Below are 23,406 nucleotides of genomic sequence, written 5' to 3'. Positions count from 1 at the left end.
CCTTCATAATTGATCCTCTCTTTCCTTATTTCTCTCTTTGTTATCCTCTGTTTTGTAGCCTTCCCAATCTTCTGACTTCCCACTACTCTTTGCCACATTATAGGCTTTCTCTTTTTCTTTGATGCATTCCCTAACTTCCTTTGTCAGCCATGGCTGCCTAATCCCCCCTCTGATCCCCCCTCTGATAACCTTTCTTTTCTTTGGTTCTCTGAGATATCTCAGGGCCGCTGTTGAGCGGAACATTCAATGAGGCAAGGGAGCATGGGGTGCTTCCCCCGTCAATGTCACAGGCCACGATCTCATGATCCTGAAGCTGGACAAGGACCCGGAGCTATGTGGGTCCTACGGGCCGATATCCCTATTGAACATGGACGCCAAACTGCTGGCCAAAATCTTGTCCTCTAGGACTGAAGACTTGTGTTCTGGATGTAATTGGGGAGGACCAGACGGGCTTCGTTAAGGATAGGCAGTTGGTGGCCAATGCAAGAAGGTTGTTAAATATGATCATGATGCCCCCAGAAGGTAGGGATGTGGAGGTAGTGGTCTGTGGGAGGTACTGGGACGATTTGGATTTGGGCTGGGCTTTATTGACTGGGTCAGGTTGTTGTTTCTGTTTGTGTTTCAGTGTCTCCCCATCTTTATTCCACGGTCCTTTTTTAAACCTGTCAATAAGGTAATCACTGGCTTTGTATGGGCGGGCAAGACCCCGCGAGTAAAAAAGGGGATGCTGGAGCAGAGCTGGGGGGAGGGCAGGCTGGCACTGCCAAACTTCAGGAATTATTATTGGGCAGCGAATATAGCCATGGATGAGCAAGTGGGTGGTGGGGGAGGGTCGGTATGGGAGCGTGTTGAGGCAGATTCATGCAAGGGCATCAGTTTGGGGGCGTCGGTAACGGCGTCTGTCATTCCCGCCGTGGTGGTGGCGGCCCCGAGGGTCTGGGGGCAATGGAGGAGGCATGTGGGGGCGGAGAGAGCATTGGTGTGGTCTCCAATCTGTAATAATCACCGGTTTGGCCCGGGAAGGCTGGAGGGAGGGTTTTGGAGATGGCATAGAGCAGGGATTGAGAGGATGGGAGATAAGTTTATAGAGGGGAGCTTTTCTAGCCTGAGGGAGCTGGAGGAGAAATGAATTTAGGTACCTGCAGACGCGGGACATCCTACGCAGGCAGGTCTCAACCTTCCTGCTCCTGCCACCAAGGGGGATACAGGGCAGGATAGTTTCTAGAGTGTGGGTGGAAGAAGGGAGGGTTTCTGACATTTAAAAAGAAACTCTGGGGTCAGAGGAGACACAGACCGAGGAGTTGAAACACAAGTGGGAATTGGAGTTAGGAGGAGAGAAAGAGGATGGTCTCTAGGCGGACGCGTTGAGCAGAGTCAACGCGTCCACAACATGTGCCAGGCTCAGGTTGATACAATTTAAGGTCATTCACCGGGCCCACATGACAGTGGCCCGGATGAGCAGGTTCTTTGGGGTAGAAGATAGGTGCGCAAGGTGTGCGGGAGGGTCAGTGAACCATGTCCATATGTTCTGGGCATGCCCAAAACTTAGGGGATTCTGGCAGGGGTTTGCGGAGGTCATGTCCAAGGTGTTTAAAAACAAGAGTGGCAACAAGTCCAGAGGTGATGATTTTTGGAGTGTCGGAAAACCCGGGAATCCAGGAGGAGAAATAGGCAGACATTCTAGCCTTTGGTTCCCTGGTAGCCCGGAGACGGATTCTATTAGCTTGGAGGGACCCAAAGCCCCCAAAGACGGAAACCTGGCTAACTGACATGGCTAGCTTTCTCTGTTGTTTGGAGAAAATCAAGTTCGCCTTGAGAGGGTCAATGTTAGGGTTCGCCCGGAGGTGGCAACCGTTCGGCGACTTCTTTGCGGAAAATTAACCATCAGAAGAGGTGGGGGGGGGAGCTGGGGGTTAGATTAGTTTCGAGTAGGGGGTTAGTAAAGGTGGGACCTGTAAGGGAGGAAGACGGCTTTTGCACTATGTTTATAAATTCATGTACATTGTTTATTTTAGTTGTTGTAAAACCACAAATACCTCAATAAAATGTTTATATTAAAAAAAAAGATTTGTAGCGAGCGGGAATTGCCGTGAGCTTCTCAGTGCTCGGCCCAGCGAGGCCAACAACGCTATTCAATGTTAATTGGTCCACTTAACGAATCCTCACGGGTATCTATGCGCAAATGAAGGCTCGCCAGCCGATTCACCGGCACTGTGCATGCCAGCCCTCCGCTAACCAGGTTGAGTAGCACTTACTTGGCCAACCCCAGCCAGCTCGCAACAATGGAGGCGTGGAGAGCAGCCCCAAGATTCGGGGATGCTGACCTGAGGAGGCTGCTAGACACCGTGGAGGCCAAAGGGATGTCCTGTTCCCCCGGGAGTCACTGGTTAGCCACAATGCAGCCAGACTGGCAGTGGTGTCCCTTGCACTGGTATTCTTTGGGGCGGCGCGATGCCCATCTGATTTGCGCCGTTTTGGGCGCCAGTCGGCGGACATCATGCCGTTTCCGGAGAATTTCGTCCCATATGTGTATTCACCCGCAGGTCCTCCAGCCGACGGAGCCGGCCCATCCCGGGCGGCACTTTTTCCAGCCTCCCAACAGGAGAGCTCGGAGGATGCCACCATAACAGTCGCCGCACAACTGTCATCCCTGCCCTTCACCAGCACAGATACCCAGACCTTGGTGGGAAATGTTAGTGGACAGGCTTCGGAGCCACAATCTGGTGAGCACCACACTGACCTTCTTCCTGCACTGGAGGCCTATCCTCCTGGTCACACTCCTGGCGCTCACAGCTGCCGACATCTCGTCCCAGGCAGCACTGGCTGGTGATGTACATCAGGTGGAGGTAGGAACCCCCAGACGAGCCAGCAGTCGGAGGCCTGCTGGATCCCAGGACCCAGCTGGGACCCTGTCTGATGCTGAGCCTTTGGACATGGGTTACCCGGAGCTGGTGGAGACGTTAGGGAGTGGCTGGGACATTCAGAGGGAGATGTCAGTGACAAGCAGATCCATAGCTGCTTGGAGGAGTCTCAGAAGCTACGGGAGCAGGAGATGTCTCCGGCAATGCATGGCACCAGGACAACACCGCTAGGGTGGCGGACGCTATAGAGAACCTGGTGCACGACGTTGTCCTCCTCCTCGGAGGTGGCTACATGTTCTTCATCACCAATCTGCAGCACATCGCCCCACTGCTGTGTGACATTGTAGAGGGCATAGCAGACCACCACAAAAGCAGGCAACCCTCTGGGCAGTGTACTGTAAGCCCAGCATCCCAGGGCTCTTTGCCAGTGAGCAAAGATGGCTACTCACCTCCTCGGCTCCCCACAGAAGCCCTTCTGCCAGGTTCACCTTTTTAAAAAGGAGTACTAATCGGCATCCCCATTTGCTGGGGAGGCCGCTGAATGTGGGAGGCCGTAGGATAAATGGTGGCTCCTGTTAATTGTGTGCGAATGGGGCTTAGGTGGTGATAATTGTTTTTTCACCACGCTATCCTGATTTCGCCTACGGGAGCAGGCCGGTTGCATCGGAAACTGTTTGGCACCTGGCGCGGTTCTCGTTTTCTGCCCCTCCCGCTATTCACCTGCCTCATTTCGCTTGAGCGAGAGCATAATGAGGGGGGAGAATCACGCCCCAAGTTTGAGCTGAACCGGTGAGAAACTCCTCAGGGCCCAAAAAAGAGACTAAGTGACATTTGATATCGGTAAGGAACTCGCCAGCAGGAAAATCCCTGAAAAGCCCACCACAAATGAACTAAGAAATTTTTTCCATTCAATTCCGCCCCATGCTTCAGGTTCCCACTAAAAGCTATTTGCATAATCATAAATGTAAAATCTTCCAGGAAACAGTGCAATCAGGCAATGTAGGAGAACATAATGCTTTATTTTATCTTCCTTTCTTTCAAATGAAACACATTTATCGTATCTACTCTCCTTCCCACAGTACTCATACACCGCCCCTCTGGCCCTCCGCAACTGCCCCACCGTCTTCCTCTTAGTCACTAACCCAAACTCCATCTGGAGCCTCTGCCTCTCCTTCAACAACCCCTACTGCAGAGCCACCGAATACCTCCGGTCCACCCTCAGAATCTCTTGCCCTCTCCTCCCACTCAACCCTCTTCCTGTGCGCCAGAATTGAAATAAACTCCCCCCTAACTACAGCCTTCCTCCCACAACTTGGCGGCTGTGATCTCCCCCATATCACTCACCTCCGCATAGCCCCGTATTGCAGCCCTCACCCGCTCACACACCACTTCATCCGTCAACAGCCCCACATTTTTAAAAAATTCATTTATGGGACGCGGGCATCGTAGGCTGTGCCAGCATTTATTGCCCATCCCTAATTGCCCAATTGTGCTTGAGAGGGCAGTTAAGAGTCAACCACATTGCTGTGGGTCTGGAGTCACATTTAGGCCAGATCAGGTAAGGACGGCAGATTTCCTTCCCTAAAAAGGACATTAGTGAACCAGGTCGTTTTTTACGACAATCGGCTATGGTTTCATGGTCATCATTAGAGTTTTAATTGCAGACATTTTATTGAGTTTAAATTCCATCAGCTGCCGTGGTGGGATTCGAACCTGGGTCCCCAGATCATTACCCTGGGTCTCTGGATTACTCGTCCAGCGACAATGCCACTACAAAGGATAGGATTTCTGAGCATCTGGAAAGACACTGCTTGATTAGGGATAGTCAGCACAGATTTGTGAGGGGTAGGTCTTGCCTTACAAGTCTTATTGAATTCTTTGAGGAGGTGACCAAGCATGTGGATGAAGGTAAAGCAGTGGATGTAGTGTACATGGATTTTAGTAAAGCATTTGATAAAGTTCCCCATGGTAGGCTTATGCACAAAGTAAGGAGGCATGGGATAGTGGGAAATTTGGCCAGTTGGATAACGAACTGGCTAACCGATAGAAGTCAGAGAGTGGTGGTGGATGGCAAATATTCAGCCTGGATCCCAGTTACCAGTGGCGTACTGCAGGGATCAGTTCTGGGTCCTCTGCGGTTTGTGATTTTCATTAATGACTTGGATGAGGGAGTTGAAGGGTGGGTCAGTAAATTTGCAGACGATACGAAGATTGGTGGAGTTGTGGATAGTGAGGAGGGTTGTTGTCGGCTGCAAAGAGACATAGATAGGATGCAGAGCTGGGCTGAGAAGTGGCAGATGGAGTTTAACCCTGAAAAGTGTAAGGTTGTCCATTTTGGAAGGGCAAATATGAATGCGGAATACAGGATTAACAGTAGAGTTCTTGGCAATGTGGAGGAGCAGAGAGATCTTGGGGGTCTATGTTCATACATCTTTGAAAGTTGCCACTCAAGTGGATAGAGCTGTGAAGAAGGCCTATGGTGTGCTAGCGTTCATTAACAGAGGGATTGAATTTAAGAGCCGTGAGGTGATGATGCAGCTGTACAAAACTTTGGTAAGGCCACATTTGGAGTACTGTGTACAGTTCTGGTCGCCTCATTTTAGGAAGGATGTGGAAGCTTTGGAAAAGGTGCAAAGGAGATTTACCAGGATGTTGCCTGGAATGGAGAGTAGGTCTTACGAGGAAAGGTTGAGGGTGCTAGGCCGTTTCTCATTAGAACGGAGAAGGATGAGGGGCGACTTGATAGAGGTTTATAAGATGATATGGGGGATAGAGTAGACAGTCAGAGACTTTTTCCCCGGGTGGAACAAACCATTACAAAGGGACATAAATTTAAGGTGACTGGTGGAAGATATAGGGGGGATGTCAGAGGTAGGTTCTTTACCCAGAGAGTAGTGGGGGCATGGAATTCACTGCCTGTGGAAGTAGTTGAGTCGGAAACATTAGGGACCTTCAAGCAGCTATTGGATAGGTACATGGATTACGGTAAAATTATATAGTGTAGATTTATTTGTTCTTAAGGGCAGCACGGTAGCATTGTGGATAGCACAATTGCTTCACAGCTCCAGGGTCCCAGGTTCGATTCCGGCTTGGGTCACTGTCTGTGCGGAGTCTGCGTGGGTTTCCTCTGGGTGCTCCGGTTTCCTCCCATAGTCCAGAGATGTGCATGTTAGGTGGATTGGCCATGATAAATTGCCCTTAGTGTCCAAAATTGCCCTAGTGTTGGGTGGAGGTGTTGACTTTGGGAAGGGGGCTCTTTCGAAGAGCCGGTGCAGACTCAATGGGCCGAATGGCCTCCTTCTGCACTGTAAATTCAATGATAATCTATGATTAACCTAGGACAAAGGTTCAGCACAACATCGTGGGCCGAAGGGCCTGTTCTGTGCTGTATTTTTCTATGTACGACACTGCCTCCTCATTTAATCACCATTGCGGCCAATGGGCCTCCCCCGAACCACCTCCTGATCTACCCAGTGCAGCGCGTGGTCAGAAACCCCTGCCCCCTTGCACTCCATGAACTCCCTCAACCCCCTAGCTATTGCTGACACCCTCAACGACTTAGGACTCGACCGGTCCAGACTAGAGTCCAGGACCATATTGAAATCAACCCGATGAGTGCCCATGTCCGGAATCTTCCCAACATCCGTCTCAAATTCCTTGTCGTCCCAATTTGGGGCATAAACGTTTACCAGGACCACCGGCATCCCCTCCAACTTCCCACTGACCATCATATATCTACACCACCCCCACCCCCCATTTCGTCCACAATGCTCACCACTTCAAACACCACCCTCTTATTAACCAACACGGTCATCCCCCTCGTCTTCATATCCACCCCTGCATGGAACACCTGCCCTACCCAACCCTTCTAGTGCCCCAGCTTTAGGTGAGTCTCCTGTAAAAACACAACATGCCTTCAAACTCCTCAAATCTATGAACACATGCGACCGTTTAACCAACCCATTTAATCCCCGCTCGTCCCACGTGACCGCCTGGTCGGGAGGGGGGGGGGGGGGGGGGGGGGGGGTGTAATCAGCCTGGTCGGGGGCTCCATGCTCCCCAGCCCTAATCAGCCATGCCCCTTTTTGAGCCAGTCCCCGGCCCATGTCACGCATCTCTTCAGGCCCGCCTTCGGATGTCCGCAACTGCGCCACACCAACCACTCCCACATCAGTAACCCTCCCCTTCCCAACCCCATTACCCCCCTCCCCCACACTTTTCTCCTGGCAACCCCCCACTTCACTTCCGTTAACTATTCCACCCAGCTAGCATGGTGGCCCCTGCCCAAGGCCACTGACTTCCCCATATCTCTCCAGTCCACCACCTGCCCCCAATCCTCCAAGCCGCCAACAAACAAAGAGAAACAAAAGGGCACGCTCACCATCGCCTCTTCCCCCATCGAAATCCAGCCCGAACTTTTGGTTTGCCTTGCCCATTTCAGGATCATTTCTTTGTCCAAGAATCAATGCTGCCTCACCACATCGCCGTCGACGGCTCCTCAACCTGCGGTCTCCTGCTCAACACGGTATGCGCCTGATCAACCTTGAGGGGCCGGTTGAAGGCCCCCTCCCCCATCAACTTCTCCAGATTGCTCACCACATACTTGGTGGCCTCCGCTCCCTCGATGCACTTGGGTATCCCAACAATCCTCAAGTTCTGTCTCCTTCTTCTCCAGGTCCTCCAAATCTTTCTCTGGTCTCTTCTGGCAGTCCAGAACCATCCTCAACTGCGTCTCCAACGAGACCGTCCACTCCTCATGCTCCCCCACCGCCTCCTCCACTTTCTGGATCGCCAGGCCCCGAGCTTCCAGTCTCTGCTCCACTCTCAATTGCAGCTCTGAGCGGCTCCATCATCTTGGCCAACTCCTACAAAGCCTCTTTCCTCTGCTGGTGGAATTTGCCATTCAAAAACTCCATCAGCTGCTACAATCGGAAATTGGGCGGGCAGTGCTGCCCCCTTGCCCTCTGCACCTGTGGTACACCACAATAACTTTCCTGCTCCAGCTGCACTCGCTTTCTTGTGGCATAGCTCATCCTCTGATCCATACACCAGCTTCACCACATGAGGATTACGTTCCCTGGGCAAACATTCCATATGCCTTCTTAATTACTGGCTATAGTTGCATGATGACTTCTTGTAATACCAAGGCACCCAGGTCCCCGTGTACCACAGAACTCTGTAGTCTCTCTCCATTAAAATAATATTCTGCTTTTCTATTCTGCCTTTCAAAGTGGACAACCTCACACATTATACTCGATTTGTCAAATTTTGCAGTCACTTCACAAATCTCTCTCCTTTACAGACTCTTTGTATCCTCCCTACAACCTGCTTTCTTACCCATCTTTGTAACATCAGCAAATTTGGCTAAAATACAGTTGGTCCCTTCATCCAAGTTATCAATCTAGACTGTAAATAGTTGAAGCCCCAGCACTGATCCTTGTGGTCCCGGACTAGTTAGTTTGTCAAGCTGAAAATGGACCCATTTATCCTGGCTCTCAGTTTCCTGTTAAGTTAGCCAGTCCTTTATCTATGCTAATATATCACCCTAAAACAATATGCCCTTCTCTTTTTGGAAATCCAAATACCTCCATCTACTTGTTCCACTTTATCCACCCCACTGGTTACATCCTCAAAAAACTATTAAATTGTCAAACACAATTGCCTTTTACAAGCCTATGTTGATTTTGCCTGATACCACCTCTTTAATAATTGATTCTAGTTTTTTTCCCAATAACAGAACAAGGTGGAGAATTAAAATGATAAGCAACAAGAAATTTACTGTAGGAAAAGGAGGGGTTGCAGTGGGTGACTGGGGAGTGGATGGTGCTTCAGAGGAAACGGGCCCTTTGGAACGCTGAAAGGGAAGGGCTAGGAAAGAATTTTGCGATGGTGGTATCAAGATGGAGATGGCGGACGCTGATCCATTGAATACAGAGGTTGATGAGATGGAAGGTAAGGAGAAGCAGGGTTCTGGGAGGGCGGAGGAAGGGGTCAAAGCAGAAGTGCATGAAACGGCAGAGGGCCAGTGAACCACGCTGGGAGCGTACAGAATCCTCAGCAAAAGGAAAACATTTTTGAAGCTCTAATGCTGACGATTGGATCGTCTGAACAGTTACGACAGAGACGGGGAAACAGAACAATAGTGAGAGGTGAGTGTGTTAATGGGAAGGTACAATAGCTGCGGACTGTTTAGCAAAGAATAACTGGAGAGAAGCAGGTTTGAATAGAGAATAAAACAGATCTGGTGAAAGGTCACAGACATGAAATGTTAACTCGGGTTTCTCTTTCCACAGATGTGTGGGCAGTTAATTAGATAAAGAGAGCAACAGCTAGAAAGCCTGAAACTTAAGGATTCTCCTGGAACCACCACAAGAGAAAGGAAGTAATCGTATTTGCAACTTACTTCCATCTTTCAGTTGCTCCTGATCCCTTTGTCAGGCATACCTTTCCCCAGGGGATCTACCTGCAAGTTCCAGCTCCAGCTTTTCAGAGAATCAGAGTCTAGGAATCTTGGGAAGGATACTTTGTAAGTTAAAATAGGAGAATCAGGAACAGTCGCTCATTTCAGTAATAATGCTGGGCCTGTGCCACGGGCAGGTGCATGCTCAGTTATGTCCAGTAGGGGGTTCCTCAGTAAATTCCAAGGTCACATAGTGGGGACAGACACCCAACTGCGTGAATTTCCCATTCCCTATTAATTTTTAAACGCACCTTTTTTATATTCAGTCATGGGATCTGGATGTCACTAGCTAAGCCAGCATTTAATTCCCCTCCCTGAATGCCCTTGATAAGGTGGAGGTGAGCTGCCTTCTTGAACTGCTATCGTCCATGTGCCGTTATGGAAGGAGTTCCAGGATTTTGACCCAGGGCTAGTGAAGGAACGGTATATATTTACAACTCAGGGTGGTCTGCAGCTCAGAGGGGAATTTACAGGTGGTGGTGTTCATATGTGTCTGCTGCCCTTGTCCTTCTAGATGGTGGTGGTTGTGGGATTTGAAGGCACTGTCTAATGAACCTTGGTGAGTTCCTGTAGTGCTTCTTGTAGATGGTACACACGCTTGCCATTATTTATCGGTGGTGGAAGGAATGTATGTTCGTGGAAGGGGTGCCAATTAAGCAGGCTGCGTTGTCCTGAATGGTATTGAGTTTAGAGTGTTATTATCCAGGCAAGTGGGGAGAATTCCATCACACTCCTGACTTGTGCATTGTAGATTGTGCACACGCTTTGGGGAGGCCAGAGGTGAGTTAGAGACCATAGGATTCCTAGTCTCTGACCTGCTGTTGTACTCACAGTATCTTTATGGCTAGTCCAATTGTTCCTGGTCAATGGTAATCCCCAGGATGTTGCTAATTGAGGACCCAGCAGTGGTGATGCCATTGAATGTCAAAGGATAATGGTTAGATTCTCTCTTGTTGAAGATAATCATTGCCTGGCATTTGTGTGGTGCGAAGCTGCTTGCCACTTGTCAACCCAAGCCTCGATATTGTCCTAGTTTTGCTACATTTTGATAAGGTTTGGTATCAGAGGAGCTGTGAATGGTGCTGAGCACATCCCCTATTCTGACCTTATGATGGAAGGAAGGTCACTGATGAAACAATGACAGTAGGGCTTAGGACCACCACCCTCAGGAACTCCTGCAGTATTATGCAGGAACTAAGATGATTGGCCTCCAACACTCTTGACCAGTGGAGCGATCTCCAACCGCTCCCCGCACCCCCCGCAACGCCCCCCACCACCCACCCTGATTCACATTATCTGCAGCCTTGCTAGAGCTCCTTAATGCCATACACGGTCAAATGCTACCTTGATGTCAGGCAGTCACTCTCACCTTAATTCTTATCCATATTTGAACCAAGGCTGTAATGAGGTAAGGAACTGAATGACCCTGGCAGAACTCAAACGTGCATCAGTGAGCAGGTTATTGCTAAGCAAATACTGCTTGACAGCAGTGTTAATGACCTCTTCCATCACTTTACGGAGGGTAGACTGTTGGGATGAGTAATTGGCCTAGTGTGCAATGAAGAGGAAAGTCTTCGCTAAGGTCACTTACACTAAAGAGGGTTATGACCTCTCCACAGTCATTCTCTAGAATGCGCAGCTTTCCTCTCAGCTTGTCCTGTAGCTGAACATCAGGAAGTCCTGTTGTTTGTCGCTTCATTATCAATTTGAGTAAAATATCTATCAAGGAAACAAAAGGCAAAATTACTACACTTTACTTTGATATATAAACAAATAGTTTGTATTGACATTACTAGCCATTGCACATTAGGAATTGTTATCTGCATAGTCAGTTCCTACTAATTACTTCCTGTCATTACTACTAGCTTTTGAGAATGCATTTTCTCATTCATCACCAAGTAGCTCAGTAGGAAAATTAAGTGCCAATCTCAGTGAATTATGTAGTTGCTGCTATATACGTTGTGGATCATCCTCACCTGTTTCCCAATTTCCCACGCTGGTAGAATCATGTGATGGCTCTTCTGGAAGCAAAAAAGATGCTTTGTTTTCTTCCAATGTACCCTGTGCTAGAATGCATTGAATTAGAAAGAATATCATTCTCAACGCAATAGCGGTTCACCGTCATTTCCCCACTGAATCTGACTGCAACTTCAGGATTAAGTTCAAATGCAGGTTAGTGTGGAAATCCTGAAGTTATTTCCTCAAATCCCCTCTAAATCTCCTGCCCCTAAGCTTAAATCTATGCCCTCTGGTTATTTACCACCGATTAAGAGGAAAGGTTTCTTCCCATTGACCATCTATATGCCTTAAAATTGTGTATACCTCAATCATTCCCTCCTTCAGCCTTCTGTGCTCCAAGGAAACCAACCCCATCCTAACCAGCCTCTCTTCATAGATGAAACTTGTTATGGAGACAGAAACTCATCAAAACTCACTGAAAGTAAAGTGCATGTTTGAACACTAGGGTACAAAGGAGGAGGCAGGTTGTTCTACGGCAAACTGACTCACAGACTCTCAGTCAGTTAGACAGATAGAATTGGGAAGACGACCCACAGCAGGTGCTTCTGTGTCACACAGAAGAAAAGGGACTATTTCTTGGTTAATTATCAAGTACGAACGGATTCCTAGTTGGAAGAAAAAGGTATATGGAGATTTAAAGATCAGAGGGTGCCCGATTATTGGAAATCATTTGATTATGCTTAGAAGATTGATTGAAGGGGCTTTGTGTAAAAGGACACTAAGATTCACCCTGCTGGGGCAGGGAGAAGTGATCCTATTAAAGCCAAGAAGTACTTAGGTCCTTAGACACAAGTCTACATTTCTGTGAAGAATGTTGTGTAATGTATAAACATAGCATGACGTTTTTGGTTGTGCTCAGAACTTAATAGGGAATAACTTTTCTGTAGTTTAATGCATTCATTGCCTGTTAAGTAATGCGGAAGCAATGTTGATTTGAATTTGTTTGTTAAAGTAAAAGTCTTAAAACATTAGGGCTGGGATTCTCCCCTACAAGGCGGGGTGGGGGGTCCCATCGGGTTGGAGTGGCGGGAACCAGACCGGCGTCGGGCCTGCCTCAAAGGTGCGGATTTCTCTACACCTTTAGGGGCCAAGCCCTCACCTTGAGGGGCTAGGCCCGCGCCGGAGTGGTTGGCGCACCGTCGGCCGGAGGGAAATGCCTTTGGCGCCACGCCAGCCGGGGCCGAAGGGACTGCGCCCATCGGCGGAAGTCCGCGCATGTGCGGGAGCGTCAGCGGCAGCTGACGTCAACCCTGCGCATGCGCAGGGGTGGGGGTGACACTTCCGCATCGGCCATCGCGGAGGCAATGACCGAGGCGGAAGGAAAAGAGTGCCCCCACGGCACAGGCCCACCCGCGGATCGGTGGGCCCCGATCGCGGGCCAGGCCACTGTGGCGGCACCCCCCAGGGCCAGATCGCCCCGCACCCCCCCAGGACCCCGCCCGCGCCACGAGTCCCGCTGGCAAGGTAGGTTGTTTGATTCACGCCGGCGGGACTGGCATGACAACAGCAGGGCTTCGGCCCATCGCCGGCCGGAGAATCACCAGGGGGGGGGGGGGGGAGAAACAGTCGCGCCGACCAGTGCGGCGCTACTCCCGCCCCGCTCAAGTTTCGGTGCCGGAGAATTTGACGGCTGGCAGGGGCGGGATTCACGCCGCCCCCCAACGGGGAGTCGGAGAATCCCGCCCAAGATCTTGTTATCAGATTATTGGTGTTCACGGTTGCTGGTCTATCAGGGGATTGTAACAAAGTTGGTATCTGTTAGTCACTGCTTACTTACAGACCCCCACCAAGGGCCAACAATGTGAAATTAATTGACTCGGTGGGCACTATCCCTTTTCCACTCTCACATTGTAGAAAGTCCCTACAAAGTTTTGACTTGTCCAATGCAATTTAATATTTTTTTTTAAAAACAGAGATCTGAGTAACAACTGCTACTGATCTGGTCCTTAAAGAGGATGGAATGATATTAAATTTTTTTGTCACCATTATGATTCATGACTATTTGAGAAGATTAATACTTATTAGGGGGGGGGGGGGGGGGGGCGCATTCAACATTATGACCAGCATGGAGGAGCAGGCTCGAAGGGCCGAATGGCCTCCTCCTGCTTCTATTGTCCATATATCTATGATCCTCCAAAGTCTCCTCCTTACTGACATCTAAGCGTGTACCAACACTGGGAGAGCTGTCCCATAGACTAGTCAAGTAACAGACTGATTAATATGATTCTATGAGTATGACTATGTCGAGGACACCACTGTCACTAATAGAGGTGGTGGCACAGTGGTATATAGTCAGGAGGGAATTGCCCAGGGAGCTCTCAACATTGATTCTGGATCCCATGAAGTCTTAAAGAAGGAGTGCTAATGGCATAGCTGCTGGACCTGCTCGGTGAGTCAGTCAGAGAAGCAACAAGAGGGAGGAAAAACCCTAATTCAACTCGCCCTCACCAATCTACTTATCACAGATGCATCTTATATGACAGTATTAGTAGGAATGACCACTATACAATCCTTGTGGAGACGTCCCGTCTTCACGTTGAGGAGAGCCTCCATCGTGTTCTGTGGCCCTACCATTATGCTAAGTGGGATAGGTTTTGAACAGATCTGGACATTCGTGAGGCATGTGGGCCAACAGCAACAGCAGAATTGGATACAACCGTATGACCTGGCATAACCCAACCCTACCATTTACTATCAAACTGGGGATCAACCCTGCTTCAAATGAAAAATGTAGGCGGGCATGCCAGAAGCATGCATACTTAAAAACGCGGTGTCAGTGTGGTGAAGCTGCAGCACAGCAGGCCAAAGGTGGAAGCAGCATGTGATAGACAGAGCCAAGTAATCCCATAACTAACAGATCAGAACTAAACTCTGCAGTTCTGCCACATGCAGTCACCAATGGTGCTGGACAATTGAACAAGTGACTGGAGCAGGAGGCTCTCCTATTCTCAACGATGGGGGAGCCCAACACATCTGTGTAAAAGAAAAAGTTGAAGCATTTGTCACAATCTTCAGCCAGAAGTGTCAGAATGGATGATCCATCTTGGTTCTCCTCCGGAGATAGCATCACAGATACCGGTCTTCAGTCAGTTTGATTCACTTCACTGAATATTAAGAAATGGCTGTGGGTCCTGGCAACATTCTGGCCATAGGCCAGAAGTAGATGCGCCATTAACCCAGCTATTCCAGTAGAACTACAACACTGGCATCTACCTAGCAATGTGAAAAAAGTGCCGAGGTATGTTCGGTCCACAAAATACAGCACAAATCCAACCTGGCCAATTACTGCCCCATCAGTCTACTCTTGATCATCAGTAAAAAGGTGATGGAAGGGGTCATAGACAATGTGATCAAGTGGCACTGCCTCAGCATTAACCTGCTCACTGATGCTCAGTTTGGGTTCTGCCAGTGCCACTCAGCTCCTGACCTCACTGCAGCTTTAGTCCAAACATGGGCAGAAGAGCTCAACTCAGTCAGGAGAGAGTGATCGTCCTTGACATCAAGGCAGCATTTGACCGGGCGTGGCATCAAGTAGGCCGAGCAAAACTGGAGTCAATGGGAATCAGGGGTAAAACTCTTCATTGGTTGGAGTCATACCTGGCATGTAGGAACATGGTTGTGGTTGTTGGAGGTGAATCAACTCAGTCAGAGCACATCAATGCAGGAGTTCCTCAAGGTTGTGTAAGAGGTTCAATCATCTTTGATTTGATTTATTATTGTCACATATATTGGTATACAGTGAAAAGTATTGTTTCTTGCATGCTGTACAAACAATGCATACCTTACATAGGGAAGGAAGGAGACTGCAGAATGTAATGTTACAGTTATAGCAAGGTGTGGAGAAAAGATCAACTTAATACGAGGTAGGTCCATTCAAAAGTCTGATGGCAGTAGGGAAGAAGCTGTTCTTGAGTCGGTTGGTACGTGACCTCAAACTTTGGTATATTTTTCCTGACGGAAGAGAGTATGTCCGGGGTGCGTGGGGTCGTTAATTATGCTGGCTGCCTTTCTTCATCAATGACCTTCCCCTCTGTCAAAAGGTCTGAAGTGGGGATTTTCACTGATGATTGCACAATGCTCATCACCATTCATGACTCCTCGGATAGGAGTCCATGCCCAGATGTAGCAAGACCTGGGCAACATTCACACTTGGACTGATAAATGGCACAGAACATTCACACCACACAAGTGCCAAGCAATGGCCATCTTCAACAAGAAAGAATCAAACCTCTCCTCTGGACATTCACTGGGATTACCATTGTGGAATCACACACCATCAACATTCTGTAGGTTATCACTGACCAGAAATTAAACAGGACCAGTCATATAAATACTGTGGCTACAAGAGCCAATCAGAGGTTGGTAATTCTGTGGAGGGTGTTAGGATACCAGTCCAGACCCCCAACGTTTGTTAGGATATCGTAAGAGAAACCCTAACAATTTGCAAAACTGTGAGGAAAGGATACTTCACCCCAAGAGGGATGACTCTGACCAATAGATATCTTTTATGCTGAAACAAACTTTAATTTAAACACAGAATTAAGCACTCTCAAGTAAATAGCTTTATAATTAACAGTTAAATAGTTCTGAAATAAAATGAAAAATTTTATGCCCACCACCTTTACTGTAAATACAGTCCAACCAAGCAACCCAATACAGTTCAAATGTCACTTATAAATAAAGTTAACAAAACAGGTTTACTTGCTTATCTGCGCAGGCGTTTGGAGAGAGACACTTTCAGAAACAACCTACCAAATCCTTCGGTCTTGTCAGACTCAAATTCTACGGCAAACTGCAGTCCAACGTTTACAATATTTGGCAAAACTGTAAACTACAGATAGACCCGACACCTCACATTATTTACATCATCTATATCCCACTAATATGTCCCATGACCTTCATACCTAGGACTAAACACAATCCTTCAAATTACCCATGCTCCAGGGAATCTCCAGCAAGCAAAATAATATCTCAGTCACTATATGTTAACAGGTAGACGGTTAGAAACCATGGTTATCTCACATTTCACAACCCTTTAGTTACAACTTCCGTGGACACACTGGGCGGATTCTCCATCTGTGCCTGACCGGTGGCTGGAAATTCACGCCCAAGGTAATGGACCTTTACATAGTCCACGTCCCACCCATGGCAATTTGAGGTGGGCACGGTCGAAGAATCCAGCCCACTGCCTTTATGTATTTTAGACCAGGGCTTTTTTAAAAAATAACATTACTGCCACAAATATACAATTTTTTACATTCATCACAAGAGTAACTCACCTTCTGATTCCCCAAAGCCTGCCCACAATCTCCAAAGCACAAATTAGGAGTGAGAGTGTGATAGAAAATTCTTCACTTGCCTGGATGAGTGCAGTTCCAACCACACTAGGAGCTCAACACCATCTAGGACAAAGCAGCTTGCTTGATTGGCACCACATCCACTACCTTTAACATCCACTCACTCCACCACTGGCACACAGTGGTAGCAGTGTGTGATGTACAAGATGCACTGTAGGAACTCACCAAGGCTCCTTAGACAGTACCTTCCAAACACACAACCTCTACCACCTACAAAGGACAAAAACAGCCAAAACATGGGAACACCACCACCTGGAAGTTCCCCTCCAGGCAACTCACCATCCTGACTTGGAAATATAACAACATTCCTTCACTGTTGCTTCGTGCAAATCTTGGAACTTCCTCCCTAACAGCACTGTGGGTGTACCTACATCACATGGGCTGCAGCAGTTCAAGAAGGCAACTCACCACCATCTTCTGGTGAGTAGTTCGGGATGAATAATAAAAATGCTGGCCTAGCCAGCGAGGCCCATCTCCCATGTAAGAATACCTTTTTTTTTATAACACAATTAAGTTCTCTCAATATATTTCAGCTTCTATCATTGTTCCATGTAAATGTCCCCATTTTTATTTTGCTCGGTGTAAAAGTTTGAGAAAAAAAAGATGAATGCTTCTCATTTCCTGGTCTGCTGCCTGTGAAAATTATTTAATGTGTTTGACAGCTTAGGCGACATTACTGTAGCTCAATGCCAGGAATTCCCATTGCCGGGGGGGGGGGGGGGGGCACACATTCAGCTGATTATGCAGCCGGGGGGAGGGAGGGAAAGAGAATTCTCCCATGTGCACGGCATGTATTCTCGGATTGATTTATGCAGGCGGGGGGGGGGGGGGGGAAAGAGAGAGAGAGAGAGAGAGAGAGAGAGAGAGAGAGACCACATTGATGGTTAAACGTGGGGCTGTGAGAGCGGGTGAAGGCTGCCATTCGGGGTTATGTGGAGGTGAATGATGTGGGGGAGGTCACAGCCGCCAGGCTGTGGGAGGCACTCAGTAGTAAGTGGGAGTTTATTTTGATTCAGGCTCACACTGAGAGGTGAAGTGGGGACGATAGGGCAAGGTTGGTTGAGGAGATCTTGAGGTTGAATAGGAGCACTCAGTGGCGCAGGAAGAGTGGTTCTGGAAGGAGAGGCAGAGGTTGCAGAAGAAGTTTGGCTTAGTGTCAATGGGGCAGGTGGTGGGGCAGTTGCAGAGGGGCAGTGTATCAATACGGGGAGAAGGGAGGTAGGATGTTGGCCTATCAGTTGAGGAAGCAGGCACTGGTTAGGGAGATTATTAGAGAGTGAGGGACGAGTGAGGCAAGATGGTGATGGATCCAGAGAGGGTGAATGGGGCATTTGAGGCCTTTTATAAGTCCCTGAGGGGAAGGAGGGGTTGAGGCGGTTCCTGGATGTGTTGGATGACATGTGGGCGATGCAGGCAGGGAAAGCCGGTGTCTGGTCTGGTTCCCAGTAAAGTTTTATAAGAAGTTTGGAGCGGAGCTGGGGCCACTGCTGGTGAGGGCGTATAATGAGGCCAGGGAGAGGGGGAAACTCCCCTCTACTTTGTCGCAGGTTACTATCGCCCTGATTCTTAAAAAGGATAAGGATCCAGAGCAGTGTGGGTCATACCACCTGATGTCCCTGTTGAATGTAGATGCGAAGTTACTGCCGAAGGTACTTACGTTGTGAATTGAGGACTGTGTGCCGGGGTTGATTGGGGAAGGGGGGGGGGGGGGAGAAGACGGGGACGAGGCAGGAGCGCATGATCTCCCCATTGCTTTGGCAATAGAGCCACTGGCAATGGCACTCAGAACGTCAAGGGATTGAGCAGGGGGGGGGGGGTAGGGTTTTTGAGGGAATTTGGGGGTATAATTTGAATATGGCAAAGAGTGAGGTGTTCCCGATCAATACTAGGGGACAGGAAAGGAGGTTAGGGAAGCTGCCGTTCAGGGTGGTGGGGAAGAGCTTGCTCGATTGGTGGAGGGGATGAAGGCAGGTGAAAATGAAATGAATGGGGTGGGGGCAGGGGAATGTTTTGCCATTGTCAGGGTAGGTGCAGACAGTTAAAATAAAAGGTGCTACCGAGGTTTCTGTTTGTTTTTCAGAACCTCCCCATCTTTGCCCCCAAGTCGTTTTTCAGAAAAGTCAATGGGTTGACCTCGGGTGTCATGTGGGTGGGGAAGGCCCCATGGGTGCAGCGGGCTTTTCTGGAGCGGGGTGGAAGGGGGGGGGGATGGCCCTGCCGAATTTGATATATTATTATTGTGCTGTAAATATTGCGATGGTGAGGGAATGGGCTGTGGAAGAGGTCGGTTTGTGCACGTGTGGAGGCGGCATTGTGTAGGAGGACGTGCCCGAGGGCTTTGGTGGTGCCTCTTGTCGTTCTGACCTGCCAGGTATTCGGTTAGTCCTCTGGTGGTGCTGGCTCCGAGGGTGTGGGGGCAGTGCAGGCAGCACTCGGGGCTGGAGGGCATGTCATTGTGGCCGCCTGTTTGCGATTACCATAGGTTTGTGCTGGCGAGACTGGATGAGAGGTACCGGGGGTGGCGGCAGGTGGGGATGGAATACTTCAGGGACTGGTTAATAGGGGGCAAATTTGCAAGGCTGGAGTTGCTCAAGGGCAATGGGTTCAGGGGCCTGCTGGTTCGGGATTTTGAGAGGAGAGAGGTGCCGTCCTTCCAGGGGTTGCCACCTCCGGCGCTGTAAGATAAGCTTCTGCTGGAGGACTAAATACAGGAAAGGTTTTGGATATTTACAAGAAATTGATGGAGTGGGAGAGCACCCGGGTGGAGGATGTTAAGCGCAAGTTGGAGGAGGATTTGGGGAAGGAGCTGTGTCATTGGCTGTGGCTTTGCGGAGGGTTAATGCGTCCTCTTTGTGTTCGAGATTAAGCCTCATCCAATTTAAGATGAGAGAATAGGGCCCACATAACGGTGACGAGGAGAAGGTTTCTTCAGGTGTGGGCAGTGCGCCGGGGGGGGGGGGAATGCGCGAATCATGGCCACATGTTTTGGGCATGTCCAGGACAGAGGGGTTCGCGGATGTTATGTCCGAGGTTCTGGGGGCAAGGATGGTACTGCTTCAGTGATGGCCATATTTGGGGTGTCGGAAGACCCAGGAATACAGGGGGGTGGGGAAACAGAGGGGCCGATGTATTGGCCTTTGCTTCCCCGATAACCCGGAGATGGATTTTTGTTATGTTGGAGGGACTTGGGAGCTGCTGAAGGCATGGGATTTGGGTGAGAGATCTGGCAGAATTCCTGCGGATAGAGAAAATCAAGTTTGTTCTGCAGGAGTTGGTAGAAGGCTTCATTTGGACGTGGAAACTATTTGTCGATTTCTTCAATGAAGATTGAGGGGTCAGCGAGGAGAGGGGGCGATAAGGGAAGTTAAAAAGGGGAAGGCGGGATGTGGGTTAGCAGGATTGGAGTTGTTGGGTGGGTTGATGTGATGTTTTGCTGTTCTTTTGATATTTTGCACATTTATATTTTGTTGAAATACCTTGAATAAAAGTATTTTGAAAAAATACTTGCCTCAAAGAGATTGCAATAAATGTTCTGATTTCTGAGATGTGAGAATTGTCCTATGGGGAAGAGATTTAACAGACCTGTGCCGGGATTCTCTGAGCCCGCGCTGGCTCGGAAAATTGGAGTTGACACTTTGATGGCCCGCGCCGCCGGTCCGACGGCGGGACGCAATTCTCTGGCGACCGGAGAATCGCCGCCAGTCACGCAATCGGCGTGGCGTCATTGAACGAGGCGATTCTCCGCGGCCGACCGGCCGAGTTCCCGCCAGCGTGGTCCTAACATGGTTCCATCCGGTGGGAGCTCGGACCCGCGGCAGCAGTGGCCATCCTGGTGGGGGGGGCAGGAGGGATCTGACTCCGGGGAGGTCTCCACGATGGCCAGGCCTGCAATCGGGGGCCACCGATCGGTGGGCGCGCGCGATGCGGGGGGTACCCGTCTCCTGCCACTCCGGCCCGCTATGTGGCTCCGCCATGTTGTGCGGGCCCAGCACGGAAGTAGTGCACGGCCACATATCGGCGCCGGCGCCGTGCTGGCCCCCTGTGGGCCACAGACTCGCTGGGCCAGGTGGCCCGGTGATGCCGACGTGAAACACTCCGGTGCTTACGCCGGCGTCAACACTAGCCACCGTATTGCAGAATCCCGGCCTTGGCCTGTACTCCGAAGAGTTCAGAAGAATCAGAGACAATCTGATCGAAACACAAAATTGTTAAGAGCCTTGACAGGGTAAGCACAGGGAGGATGTTCTCGGTTTATAATAATAATCTTTATTGTCACAAGTAGGCTTACATTTACACTGCAACGAAGTTACTGTGAAAAGCCCCTAGTCGCCACATTCCGCCGCCTGTTCGGGTACACAAAGGGTAAATTCAGAATATCCAATTCACCTGATGGCACATCATTCGGGACTTGTGGGGTGAAACCGGAGCACCTGGAGGAAACCCACGCAGACACTGGGAGAATTTGCAGACTCCATACAGACAGTGACCCAAGCCAGGAATCGAACCTGGGACTCTGGAGCGGTGAAGCAACAGTGCTACCCACTGTGCTAGTGGAGTCTCGGATTAGAGGTCCCAGTCTCAGTACAAGGGGTCTGCCATTTATGACTGAGATTATGAGAAATTCTTTCATTCAGAGGGTTCATGAACCTTTGAAATCTTTTCTCCCCCAGAGAGCACTGGTGCTCAGTTTTTAAGTATATACAAAACAAGCTCAAAAGGAATCATAGAATTTACAGTGCAGAAGGAGGCCATTCAGATGATCCACATCTGCACTGGCCCTTGGAAAGAGCACCCTACCTAAATCATACCTCCACCCTATACCCACACCTCCACCCTATCCCCGTAATCCCACCTAACCATTTTTCTTTTGGACACGGAGGGCAATTTAACATAGCCAGTCCACCTAACCTGCAAATCTTTGGACTGTGGCAGGAACCGGAGCACCCGGGGGAAACCGACGCAGACATGGGGAGCACGTGCAGACTCCACACAAGCCGGGAATCAAACCTGGGACCCTGGAGCTGTGAAGCAACTGTGCTAACCACTATGTTACCGTGCTGCCCTGGGATATGGGGTTCGTGAGGGATAAAGTTAAGGCTGAAGATCAGCCATGATCTTTTTTTTCCATTTTATCTTATTGATTAGTGGAGCAGGCTCGAGGCGCCAATTAGCCTATTCCAACTCTTAATTTTAATGTTCTTATTTCAAATTGTCAATTATGATTTTCGGCTTCATTATGTACTTGCAACTTTACTTAGGGCACTCTGATCTCAAGAGGTGAGGGGAGAGATTAGTCTCGCCCCTCTCAGCTTCAGCAGAGACCCTGGTGTGGCATGGAAAGGCCAGGGAAAGCAGATTCTTCAAAACATTTTCTAAGTGCCAGGGGATTTTCATAGTGACCTCATTGCAGTAAGCCCACTTGTGACAAGAGCCTACAATAATAAAGATCAGATTATTTCAATAAAAATAAAACTGGGTTTTATAAAAAATCAAGAGCAATTTCAGTTTTTTTTTTAAATTGTATGTTTTTTAAAAAAATCATTAACACAGTAAAGTTATTGACTACTTACTTTTTATAATGCAAATGAGCAGGCGCTTTTTCAAACCTGTCAAGGGTAGTTGACCTGGAGGATTTTCATGAATAACTAGCATTGCAGCATAGTAATGACAGGAATGTCAACCATCAGGTTTTTCTTTACATAGCCCTTCACTATAATTTACAATTCAAATCAAATGTAACTTGTGTTGCGGGGGAGGGGAGAAGAAAAACTAGTTTGCACACCATTGCCATTGAATTACAAATTTCCCGTTAAAACTTCAGCCAAGTAGCACACAACGCATTACACGGATTATGTTTTAAAATCTGGTAGCAGACTAGTCTATAGTTTTACACGAAAGTCAACAAATCTAGTCATGATGATTGAACATTCAAGAACCAGTGTTCTATCAGGTGTTTAATTCCAGAATTGTCTAGTGATTTTAAGGCCCTGGATTCAGGTTATTAAAGTACCAAAAATTCTGGATCTTTTGAACCATTATTGACTAAACCAAATGTTTGCTTCTCCTTCACGGTTATCTGCCATGTCACTCTGGGAAAAGGCAAAGTTCAAAACCTGCACGAATTCAACTTCCAACAGTTAGAACAACATTTTCAGAATTTGCTGACTACAGGAAGAGGATACACATCCCTCCGTAGATGCTGAGCACTTCGGCTTCTTATCCCAACGGATACAGATGATTAACTTGAAATCAGAGTTACGAACTCTATTTCGACAGAACAAAAATTTCCTGTTTACGAAGCAAATTCAAACATCATTCATCAACAATTAAATCACCCCCTTTCACTTTAACCCTTTCACCAATTTACAATATTCTGAATGCTTATTGCTCAACCAGTCATTGGTAGAAGAGAAAGAAGTTGGAGAGCGAGTGTGAGAAAATTAAAGGTGGGGGGAGGGAAACGAGAAGGTAAACATTAGAGGATTTCAGCAGTGCTTTTTATTTGGTCAACTTGGATTTAGGACCCAATAAATTCTAATAATTGCCAACACGAGAATAGCGTGGCATAAAAAATGGTTGGGATTCTCTGGCTCTGCCTGCTAGGAGTGGGATTTGCGAAGGCCCACAGAATCCCGTGTCAAACTGAAATCGGGTACGACACCAAGCGGCAGACCGGTCAGGAGTCTCCATGCCACCTTGCCGGTCATAG

The 23,406-nt window shown here is 48.7% G+C and overlaps 1 protein-coding gene across 4 annotated transcripts in view; it reads right to left on the bottom strand.

Moving 5' to 3' along the window:
• LOC140408575 (SH3 domain and tetratricopeptide repeat-containing protein 1) overlaps nucleotides 1-23,406 on the bottom strand; it is a 124,440-nt gene that overhangs the window by 92,078 nt on the left and 8,956 nt on the right. The window contains exons 2-3 of one of the 4 annotated variants that reach the window (XM_072495963.1): nucleotides 11,298-11,387; nucleotides 10,913-11,040 (exon numbers count right to left, since the gene is read on the bottom strand). The exons of 1 other annotated variant lie outside the window; for it this stretch is intronic. In XM_072495963.1, the coding sequence (XP_072352064.1) occupies nucleotides 10,913-11,040; nucleotides 11,298-11,387 (218 nt within the window). The remainder of the gene's footprint in view (nucleotides 1-10,912; nucleotides 11,041-11,297; nucleotides 11,388-23,406) is intronic. 2 more of the 4 variants (XM_072495964.1, XM_072495965.1) reach the window with 2 other exon arrangements.

This window comes from Scyliorhinus torazame, chromosome 3, assembly GCF_047496885.1.
Source record: "Scyliorhinus torazame isolate Kashiwa2021f chromosome 3, sScyTor2.1, whole genome shotgun sequence".
NCBI classification, from domain to species: Eukaryota; Metazoa; Chordata; class Chondrichthyes; order Carcharhiniformes; family Scyliorhinidae; genus Scyliorhinus; species Scyliorhinus torazame.
Note: the sequence above shows the minus strand (reverse complement) of the source record. Positions and strands in the feature narration are given on the sequence as shown.